The sequence below is a fragment of the Bactrocera oleae genome, chromosome 6 (assembly GCF_042242935.1).
Source record: "Bactrocera oleae isolate idBacOlea1 chromosome 6, idBacOlea1, whole genome shotgun sequence".
NCBI classification, from domain to species: domain Eukaryota; kingdom Metazoa; phylum Arthropoda; class Insecta; order Diptera; family Tephritidae; genus Bactrocera; species Bactrocera oleae.
This window is the reverse complement of record NC_091540.1, coordinates 8,353,706-8,366,025: the sequence shown is the minus strand read 5'-3', so window position 1 is coordinate 8,366,025 and position 12,320 is coordinate 8,353,706. Positions and strand designations below refer to the sequence as shown.

The window sequence follows — 12,320 nt, the reverse complement described above, 5'->3', positions numbered from 1 at the left end:
CAACAGGCAATGTGCCACAAAGGCACAACCGACTGAGCATACGGCACACGTTTGGCAACAATCGCATGTTGCATGCTACTTGCTTACTTGGCTGACGCCAAAGCGGCAGCCAGCCGCAGCAAATGACGGCTTGCACATTCCCGGCTGGCAAACGTGACGCTATTAGCTCGGCCTGCCGCCGCCTGGTTGGCAAATCGCCCTTATGCACACACGCCAACATTTCGCCAGGCCAAAGTGCCAAGTGCAACATGTTTTTGACTTTCATTTGTGTTATGCCGTTTTTGTTATTTTTATTCGGTGCCTGCTACTTTACACTCTTTTTGTTTTTGTTTTGGCCTCAAGTACCTAATAATTTTATTGTTTTTTAATGTGCTTTGACTTATTCCTTTTTTTATTTATTCCAATTTTTTCGGGGCGTAATTTTTTCGCTTCAATGTTTTTCAATTGCCATCCGTTGTTGCCAGCCCTTTTTTAATGGTTTTCGGTGTGTGCTATTGCTGCCCCGTTAGCTGCCACTGTTGAGTTGGCAAAGTTTCAAGTGACTTTAATATTGAAGTGTCGAAATGGGCGTTGTTTATTTGCTATGAGGCGTTTACATTACAAGCAATCAGGAAGTCAGTCAGCCCCTCATTGGGCTGCATTTCTGCTGTCGACTGGCAGCGCGGCATAGCAGTGAACAGTGCGCAAGCGAAACTATTAAATAAAATAATAAAATTAAGAAGTTAATAGAAAAATATTGAAACTAATTCTCAAAATGATATGGTAGATCAATTAAGCCTATATAAGAAATGTCATACACTAGGGGCACGTCTGGTGTGTAGTTTTAAAAAAAATTTTTTTTTCATATACCGATAGTTTTTACTTTTCGAAATAACATACCAAAATTTCAAATCGATGTCTCAAATTTTTGAATTACAGCCAATTAAAGGATAGCCGCTTTTTTTTTTGCGCCGTCGAGATTTTTTTTAACTCCAAAAATATTTAATTTCTATGTATTCTTGAAACATGTAAAAATATACTCCGAAAGTTTCAAAACAATCGTTAGCAGTTTTTTTTCTGTTTTTCTAATTCTCAAAAATCGACATTAACAGGCGTGCTCCTTCAGACGCTAATATAGGTATAGTCAGACCGTATGAAACTAGTTTTTCATCTAAAAGCTTCCGAAAATTTTAATATTGGGCAAAAAATGCTGTGAGACATGATTAAATGCTAGTAGTACAAAAAATAATAATAATATGGCGCCTTAAAATATGCAACATTTTTTTTATTGATTTAAAGAATTTTTAAAGAGTTTTATTATAACAATATGCTTAAATTGATAAAAAAAATGGTATATAAAAATCAATACAAAAATTTTCAAAATTTTAATATGTTTTTTAGAAGCATTTTTCTGTTAAATTAAAATTGTATTCTAAAACCAGATAAACTTTAATATGAACATTAAACACAATTAAGCGTTATCGAGCGCATTCCTTTTAGCGCAATTAATTTCTCAGACTTTACAAAACTACATACAACTACACGCACTTACACGGGCACAAACAGCTTTCAACGTTAACACCAATTTGTGCACAACATTTTCAGCAATTCGGTATGTTTGGGTGGAAATGTATTTATTTGAGGCACAAAAGTGCATTTAAAATGTAATTTGTCTGCCGCCAGCAGCCAACATAGTAACATGAAAGCAACAAAACCAACAGCAACAAATATTGTAAATAACACCAACACTATTGTGGCTTGTAATAAAATCCGCAGGCATTTATTTTAAAAAACATTTTTCGGGCACACGAAAAAGAGTTAACTACATGTACCGCAAAAACTGCTGACACACATACATACATGTTAACCGTAAGTACATGATTTTGTGTGCGCGATATATCCCAACAGGATCACTGATATGCAAAACTACTACAGCGAAAGGTTGCACCAAAAACAAGCCAAGCTCGGCAGTGTACCTGTTGGTTGCCCCAACGGATAACAGCGTAGCCAACAACAAGTAATCGTACTGGGAATATTACCAGCAAAGCGGTGACAGTCTGACTGTATGCGAAAAATTCAAGTGGATATACATACATATTCACAGTGTTGCATATACACATGTAAAAGCGCACGACAAAGCCACACTGTAAGCACTTTTACTCGCTGTGATTTTACCGGCGCAGCGACAGGTTCCTATTTTTGAGCATTTTTACTATATTTGCTTGAATTTATATGTTAGTGTGTGTATGTAGGTTTTGCTCTTATTGTGCGCCTTTAAATATGCATTTGTTTGTCGCCGCATATGCGCCTGATTTGTGCCTCACTAATGGCTGTGCAAGCCACAGGCACATCCTGTGCGTTGGCAACGCTTTTTTGGTGTGTCTTAACTGCTTCGGTGACTATTGTTAAAGCACTCGATAACAATTCAACCTAGAAATATATACACACTACAAACATATATAAAGGCACAATGCAGCATTTATGAATAAAAACACACTTAAAGGGTAATAATTTTTGACTAAATATAACGCAGCATTGCAGAGCTCCTATATTCGAATACTTATTTGGCAGCTACATATATGCTATAGTGCTCCGATCTTAACAATATATTCGGAGACTATAGCGCTGCCTTTGGCAATACTATGAGTCAAATTTGGTTGAGAAATCTTTTCAAAAAATAATTACCAAATCAATAAATCAAAAACTGATTGGCTAGTTCGCGTTTCGCTAAGTCCACCCTGTTCAGAGTTTGTTAATTTTTTTTCATAAACCGAACGAGAATTACAAACTGTCTGACCAAACGAATGAAAAGTTTAAAAATGTTATAAGTAATTCATTCTGTTATTAAGGCACAAACTTACCAAAATATCTACTCAATTTGTAATTTCTATAAAATTTCACATTTGGAGCACCGTTCAACCACTGTGCGTACGCTAACAGCTCGTTAAGCTAGTGGCTGATACTGGCACTCGTGTGCGACCTCACCGCCTTTGTACTCGTACCAACTACCTACCCACCTTTGCCAACACCACACCACTTCGCTTGTGAATATAATAAACTGATTGCACACCAAAAACTGGCAGCTGCAACATGGGTACTAACACAGCAGCAACAACAAGTGCAACAGGCGCCAGTAGCTGACAAACCGACAGACAGACGGCGTAGTGCATGCATGCAATCAGTAATAATATCAGAGGCTGCGCAAATTCAGCAGCGCAAGCACGCGGCATATTTTAAGCAGCGCAATCTTTAGTTGATATGAAGGTGTATGTATGTATGTGTACGGAGCGACAACCAAAGCATACTGCTTGTTGTCGGTAATGTTTTTTAGACTTGCGTAGCTTTTGTTGTATTGGTAGTGGCATTGGCGACGTTATCGTCTTCATCGTTGCCAGCTCATTTGCCTCGGCATGCGTGGCACGTGGGTAAACCTACAGGATGGCACAAACCGACCGCATGCAAAATAGTTGGTAGCGCTGTGGTGGTGTACAAGCCACGTACCATTTTACACACATACATAAATCCACTACGAGCCGTACATATGCAGACACTGGGGACATGTTAACATGACTTTCGTGCCACGAATTATTTTATATATGCAACAGACTAGCTGTACCGCCCTTTTGGTGGCATATTTCGTTGGCTCCACTGACTGTTGCACACTTTGAGCAGCACTGCAAAATGCTATAACTCACTCAGGCGCACGGGAAGAGCTGTGTAGGGAGCTGTGCAACAAGGGCAACCACCAAAAACGACTGCGTTTTGTGTAACGCATTTACTTCAGCATTGCCGTTATTTTCGTTTTGCATTTGAAAATATGCAAATACACTCACCACTTGCCTACGCGCGGCTACATACTTGTATGTACACAACCGAGTGCATTCAGAGAGGCGAGTGTTTAAAATTGCCATGCGTACGATTTTATTGTGTGATTTGTCAGCGCCTAAAAGGCGCATAAGCTTTTTTTTTTTGCCTTTTACTCTACAATTATTTCGGTTTTTTCCATTTTGCATCGTCAATATGTTTTGTGAGCGTCACCAGCCGGAGCTGCGCCGGTCGCTTATCGTTATGGTTTCACAAATTTGTCACGACAAATTTGCCAACATGCAAAATGCTAGCAAAAAACATATACATATGGAATTTTTATACAATTTGATGCAGCGCGAAAATGTAGGCAACACAATAGCGAAGAAATTAAGGCAAAATATTTTTTCACGTTGCGACAGTGATTTTTATTTAATAGTTTAAAACTTTTGTGTGGAAAAAACATTGAGCGCACACATTCAGGCATATTTTATGTGCCTATGTGTATGCTTAAAACACTTTCGGTGTGACATATTGTTTTAATTGAGAAATAAATAATTTTTACTGTAAATAAATTGGCTGTTAAAAACACATGAAAAACGCCTGTAGCATGCTCTTAGGCGCTTGCACTTACTAATGCATTGGCTAGCAGAGGATATGTGTATTTTTGCTGCATAAAAGAATTTGCTTTTCAGCACGATTTTTTCGTCTAATTGCAGCTTTTAGCTGCTAATGGCAAATCGTTTTTCTGTAGGCAGTTTTTTCACCAAATAATATAAGAAGATAGATAGATAGAAGATAATTTAGTGAGAATTGCATCCAATTAAAGGACAAGCTTGTAAGTAAGTAATTTCGACGTTTAATAGCAGTTTAGAGTGACCCTGTGTTTAAAGGTCTATTTGCTTTTTAGTAATATCTTCAAACTTTAAAATCAGTATATTCTTATTAACATTCTATGGTCTTGTTTAAGTTTCTAAGCATACAAAGTAAACACAAACGCTTCATTAAGATATAAGGACATGGCTACCAGCACCTACACTACAGCCGGATCCGCTAATTCCATACCGTAAATAGAAGTGTGAAATGAGTGGCACTTACACAATAATTTTACAAAATTAGAAAGAGAAATTCAGTAGCCATAATAGCTACAAATTCACCGACACGCAAACTGGTAACGTCAAATGCCTAAATGTATGTGTCCCTTCATAAGCCGAGCTGTTGTGTGCGCATTTCACACGTCACATGCATCAACACGAACAGCTTCGAAGCAGCTAGTCGCATAACAACTACAACAACAAAACGTACTCAATTTGCAACAACATACGGCGCAATAAGTGCGGCGCCTACATATATGCAATATGTTGCGTTCATAGGGGTGTAAATATCATATTTTGTAACATGACACTTTCACACTTTCGCTAATTTAAAGCATACAAAACGGCGTGTACACGTCAACTCAAGCTAAAACGAACCGGCAATAAGCAGGCAGTTGACCGGTTTATTTGATGACTGCCGCCTGTGGTGCTGCTACAGCGGCACCTAGGTACCTGGTATGGAATTCGTGACTGTTGCTCTTTGTCACACAAAATGTGACGCGCATTTGCGATAAACATAGCAGAAACATGCATGCATATTCACAAATAAATGCTGCCAGGGCTACTTGTATGACGTAATTAAAGTCGTTGAAGGTGTTGCCGTTGCAAGCATGCTTTGCGCCGCGCTTTCAGTTGACAGGCACAGCAGCGAATATTTCAGCCTTCGTCATATAAAGTTACACATATGAGGTAAATAATTGTCGACGAAAAAATTGGAGCATACAGTCAGGCGCCAAATGTGAAAATAGCAAAGACACATGCACGCTTATGTTGCAACACCGGGCGTTGTGTGCAACATGCAATCAGCGCTGGAAATAGGCGTAAATGTTGCAAAGTGTGATTTATCACCTCTTTGATATTGCCGTTGTGGTGTTGTTGTTACCAAGTTATTTTGTACTTTGTAGTTGCATGCGATTAAAACATTTTGTAATTGAAAAATGTCATTTTTATGCAGATATTGCGCAAATAGTTGACGCAATATCATTTTATATTCAAGGCGTAATGTAAATATAGAAAATTACTAATGTGGGCACAGCTCTATGTTTAAAAAATATATATTTATATATATTATACATAATTAGTAAAAATTATATATTTATATATAATATTTGTTTTTTGAAAATTTGAAAATAATCAAAATTAATTATTTATAAAATATGAAATATATTTTTGTTGGCTTTTTATTTTTATTTTTTTATTTTATTTTAATGTACTCTTTTATCAGACTAAAATTTTCTCTATATTTTTTATAAAATGTATACGTTGAAAAATTTTATTTTTAATAGGGAATATTTATACCCTGAAGAAGGTATATTAAGTTTGGCCCGAATTTTGTAATACCCAGTAGAAATCCTATAAAATATATGCGTAAATGAACACCGTGACTAGCTAAGTCAATTTAGGTTTTTTTTTTTTACAGTAGGGGGAAGCATCGAAAGCCGATGTGCGGAACTTTAATCCGCTAAACCTAACCTACTCCCAACCCAAATCTCTCCCACGGAACCACTGGACAAAGTATTGCTTCATGTGAGAGAAGAAGACATTTAAGTCTCCTCTACGGTACGGACTAACTGACTCCTAATCTGTTGTAAGTGTCTCAATCTTGTCACTATCAAAGCTGACGCTTCGCTGACTGCTTTCCATTTAATAGAGGATTTTCCACCGAGAAACTACCGCCAAGTGTGGTTTTCAGATCGATTTAGGTATATCCGTTTGTCTGTACGTCTGACGTCCGTATATACGCGCACTAGTCCCTCCGTATTTCAGAGATTAATCTGAAATTTTGTACACGCGTTTTTCTCTCCAAGAAGCTGTTTATTTGTTGTGCACAAGCGAATATCGCACCTCTATAGCATAAAGCCACCAAACAAACTGAACGGTAGAAACCAAGTTCCTATATCGAAAAAACTCTTTTATTTGACAAGATAACTTCACGATATTTGGCATGGGTTAATTTCCAAAGCAACGCCATAATTTTTAAAGAAACTGTTCAGATCGTACCACTATAGCATATAGCTGCCATACAAACCAAACGATCAAAATCTAAATCAAGTTCTTGTATGGAAACAGTTTTATTTGTGAAGGGTATTATGATTTCGGTGCAACTGAAGTTAATGTTTTTGCATGTTTTTGTAAAATTTTACTTTACATTTTAATAAATAGCTAAAAATATTTCAAGCATATTTAAAGCAGAGTTCTTAAAATTTAATTTTGAAAGCCAAAATCATGTGTGCATAAGCTTTCACGCTACCGTAACTTCAAAGGAATATATTTTCTATAAAAACTAACTAAGCTCAGCACATATTCAACTACACACATATATCACAGCACAAGTACGGTACTTTATTGTTATTTGAAAAGCAAGCATTAAATCCGCTTATAATTTTCTTTTACCTTTCGAAGAGCACACATAAATAGTGGATGACAAGTGAAATGGTGAGCATATGTATTTGAAAAGGCATTTATGCGTATTTATGTAGGTGCATTTGCCAACAATTCTATTTTATTGCATATATGTATAGTTTTTGTTTTGAGAATGAACATTCATCAATGCGTGGGTGCGCCTTGAAGTATGCTATACAAAACATATAGCAAAATGTTCGAGCACATTGTGCTTATATGATAGACATACATGTGTGTGTGTATATGTGTGCTTATGTAAGCTCACATATATATGGCTGTGTGTATATATGTAACATACAGTTATATTTCATCTCGCGTATAATCATGCAACCACTCCATACACACATACATACTCGAAAAATTACAAGCTTACAGCCATTACCAGTAGTGACATTGCTGCAGCTGGGTGTGGCAGCATGAAATATTATTATTATTTATTTTTAAGTAAATATCAAAATAATTGCATACTGAGTGCTTTTGTATTTCATATTTGTAAGCCGCTTATTTATGTATGTGTGCACAAGAAGGCGCGTGTGTGTGCCACACATAAGCTGGCATGCACGCATATATACACACATACACAAATGTGTAGCAATTATTGTAACGACTCTCACGCCGACGCTAGCTCATGCTGTGACCAACAATTGTGCCGCATCGCACTCCTTTCCTCAGGCGCAGCAACTATGTATATGGTGTTGCCGCTTTGAAATCGAATAGAAATAAATGATTACGAAGTGATGTCTTCAGTTTGCATTCGTTAGCAGTTTGTATACTTGTGTATCAGGCCGCTCCTTCGGTAATTGCATACGCACACACGTCTCTACAGTTTCGTATGCGTTGGTTGGCACGCCTGCCTCACACATTAGTGTTGTCTATTAATTAGCATAATAATAGCATAGCGCACGGCGCATGTTGCAACTTGACACTCACACCCACTTGCACATATGCAGCCATACCCTGTCACGAAATTCTGCGTAATTGCAAGTCGTCCCTATAGAAATTTTTGCAAATCAATAGCAAAATTTGCAGCAGCGCCTTTTTGCACACTACACACACAAACAAAGGCGTGCCTATATGTACATGTGTATGTGTGTGTGCATGTCTGCATTTCAGTTATAATTATGCTATTCAATTTACTGACATAACTGTCATAGGTGTCAGAGCTATTTGTTGTTGTTGTTTTTGGTGTTATTTTCATTTCATTGTTGTGTTGTAATTAAAAGAGGCTATTGTATTGCCAAAGGATTTTACAATACGCATTAATCAATGTGACAATGATATTAAGTTGCTATGATTTCTGGTTATTTTTTATTTAATGCGCTACATATAAGCCTCACATTGACAACGCAGCGTTGTGTAGAACTTGAGTTGCTTAATTTAGTATTTAAGCGTAGTGTGCGCAAAAAAATATTGAGTGCATTAATTTTCGTTTAAAAGTATTCTTCAGCGAAATCAATTAATGGATCACAGTCCACGAAAGCACACGCTCAATGTCTAAAAATTTCTTTGAAATGCTTTAAAAAGGCTTTGAAAATTTAAATATTTAACAGTATTGTCACGATTTAAAAAAAAAACGTCTTTACTTATCATTTAAGGTTCATTTAACTTCAAAAAATTTAAAACCTGCAGAAAGTACAGTGTTGACATCTTACAAAAAGTTAAAACGTTCTAAAGGTGCTTTTAAAAAAATACATGTAAAAAAAACTATTTTCAAATAGCTAATTAAAAGCTCTTTTGACAGTTAACAAATATTAAAAATTTATTTAACATGTTTTAAAAAATCGTTTCAAACTCAAATATATGGTTTAATTGAGTTGTCAAAATAAATGATTTTGCAAACTTTTACCAAAAAGCTTATTTGTTGATCTTTTAAATTTCTCTAACTATAAACTGGCAAAGATTCCAGAAAGTAAAATCTTTGCAGCGCGATTAACAGGAATCAACGTTCGTAAAGCGCTTTTAGAACCAAATACAATACATTAAAAAATTCTTAAAAATACAAATTTTCAACTAACAGCCAAAAAGCTCTCAGTTTTTGACAGATAACAAATATTATTTTAAAAATAAAAATTGTAAAGTGCTTATAATGCCAGAATAATAAGAAAATTTGCTATTGTTGTCATTTACAGCTATCTAATGAAAAGCTCTTTTAAGCTTTTGAACAGCTGTTACAGTAAAGATTTCCGTAAAAGTCGTAGAGTCATAAAATATTAAAGCGCATCACATCCAAAGTTTATAAATGCATTATATTCTCTACTTTAGCCAATCGTAAAATTTCTTTCAAATATTATACATGTGAAAGCTTTCCAGTTTGAAGCTTTCTGTAAAAGTGGCCAGACGTAAAATGAGTAAGCACATTACTTTTGCAGCATATAAACTTGAAAACTTTGCACTAACGTGGAAATGGTGAAAGCTTCTAATTGTGAAAGCTTGCCAAATAGTGTGGTATGTTTTTCGTTTTTCGTAGCTATCAAACAGTTAAACGGTTAGCAAAAGTCACAACACTATCTAGAAAAAAAGGCAAAACAATTCTTCAACTCATTAAAGCTTTAGCAAAAATTTAATTACGCAAAGTCGTTTCGCTTTAAATGAAACTAGATTAAAATCATGCTGTCGCCATGCAACTACCGTCAGTAATCAGCGAGTGTGCTTTATAGCAGCTGCCACCCGCCGCACTTTAATCGGCTCGAAATCGACTTAAGAGTACCTTTTATTTATTTCCTTTTATACTTTTTATATAATACTACATTATATGATTGTCAGCTTTTATACTGGCGTCTGTACTCGTATGCGTGTGCTTTAACTACCAATACCTATATGTATTATATAAGCGTACGCTTCACATTTTCAAGCTTTGCTCTTATTTTCTGCTTTCATTTTATTTACATGTGATCGCGCCACAGGGTGCTTCCTCCAGTCTTGTTGTGAAATTTGCCGATACTGAGAAGGAGCGACAGATACGACGTATGCAACAAATGGCGGGTCATATGAATTTACTTAATCCCTTTGTCTTTAATCAATTTGGACCATATGGAGCTTATGCGCAGGTAAGTACGCAACGCAAACACACACACACACACATAAACACATATGTATATGCAATAAAAGCGGGCAAGCCAATAAGCGCAATGCAATAATAATTAAACAACAACAATATAAAGCATGCAAACATGCCGCGCACAGAATGGAGAGAATGTAAAAGAGTTGCGTAAATAAAAACATAAAATCGCAAAAACAAAGAGCGAGAAAAAATCACCAAAAGTTATGCGGCAATAAAAAATCTTTGCAAAATACAATGCAGAGTAATTGATTTCGTTTGCGTTGCTGTTGTTGTTGTGTGCATTGTTTTGCACTTACTGTTATTGTTAATGTCACTTGCTTTTTGTTTGCGTGCCTTTTATTGTCGCTGTTGTTGTTGTTATGGTACGCATAAAATGTCAAAACAAAAGGCGCTGCATTTTATTGCGCACACACACTCGTGCAGTCTGTGGGTGCGCAAATGAAAACAATGCAAAAAGCCGTTCAATAATGGCTACAACAGCAAGCAGAACAACAGTCGCAAGTTCAGTAGAAATCAGCGTCACGTAAAGTGCATTAAATAACGGCGACATTGGTGTTGATGTTGGTCGGCAGCGCATTGCAAGCACTATTCGACGCTTTTAGTAGCCACGCTGCCCCCTTGCACGTTTCCCATCGTAAATTGTACACTTTTATTGCTACTTTTGTTGCAAAACCAATTTAACTGCAACTACTAGCAACGTGCAGCCTCGTTACCATGAATGTTGCACGTTCAGCGCCATCACCACTTCCCATCCCCCACTTCATCACACTTTTGCATACCGCTAACCACTTCCGTCGTACGCTGCACATTAACACAACGCCCTCCCTCTCTCTCTTTCTCTTTGGTGACCGCCAATTGCTTGCCTTATTTATGCGCACAACTTCATCATCTGCATACTTTAGCATTTCCGTTTCTCATCCATTCACTCATTTCATTTATTGTTGCTGGCTTTATTTTCTTTTTTTCCGCTTTCATTTTAATGCATTGTATCTTACATAACGTGCTTTTTATACTTCTACTTCTTCCTCGCCTTCTTTATTACAACTATAGCAACAGCAAGCCGCTTTAATGGCCGCCGCTGCCACTGCACCCGGCTCATATATGAATCCGATGGCCGCGTTGGCAACGCAAATACCTCATGGCTTAAATGGCACCGGTCAGCCATCGCTGCCCTCACCGACCATGCCCAATTTCAATATGGGCGCTCAAACGCCAAATGGACAACCCGCTGCTGCAGCGGCCGCAGCAGCTGCCGCCGCCGCTGATGGCGTCTTTACGAATGGCATTCCGCAGACGGCATTCCCGGGACGTAAGTAACACATAAAAGTTCATATAACTCTAGAGCACATATACATACTCAATATTTTTATCACTACAAGCAAATATTTACATGAAGATGCTTAAAATTACATAAATAAACTACCAAAGCGTTGGGTAAATAAAACGCATAATAGGGTATATGGACCGTAGTAAAGTTTTTCAAATTAAGGTTTTAATAAATAAGTAATAATTCACATAAACTGATTAAGTCATGGAAGTCATATATAGAGTAATCTATTTTCGGTTTGCTCTTTTCATTGATGAAACACTGTATAACCTGATCTGTTCACTTCAATTTTAGTTTCTATTCAACAGTAGAATTCTATTCTTTAGTATATTAAGTTTGCCACGATGTTTGTAACACCCATAAGAAAACGTCAGAGGCCATATAGGTATGTAGGTCCGACTGTCTGTGTATTTGAGAACTAGTCTCTCAGTTTTTGAGACATCGTCCTTTTCTCAGCAAGAAGCTGCTCATTTGTGGAATGGACGATAGTGGACCACTATAGCATATAGCAGCCATAAAAACTTGTATGAAAAACTTTTCCACTTGACGAGATATATTCAAGAAATTTGGCACAAGTTATTGCTTACGGCAATTATACAATCTTCGAAGAAATTGTTCAGTTCGAACCATTATAGCATATAGCTGCCATACA

At 36.8% G+C, this 12,320-nt stretch overlaps 1 protein-coding gene across 5 annotated transcripts in view; it reads left to right on the top strand.

The window, feature by feature from the left end:
• bru3 (bruno 3) overlaps nucleotides 1-12,320 on the top strand; it is a 358,657-nt gene that overhangs the window by 338,326 nt on the left and 8,011 nt on the right. For all 5 annotated transcript variants that reach the window (XM_070111193.1, XM_070111192.1, XM_070111191.1 and 2 more), the window contains 2 exons: nucleotides 10,184-10,327; nucleotides 11,392-11,650. In XM_070111193.1, coding sequence (XP_069967294.1) covers nucleotides 10,184-10,327; nucleotides 11,392-11,650 — 403 coding nt within the window. The remainder of the gene's footprint in view (nucleotides 1-10,183; nucleotides 10,328-11,391; nucleotides 11,651-12,320) is intronic.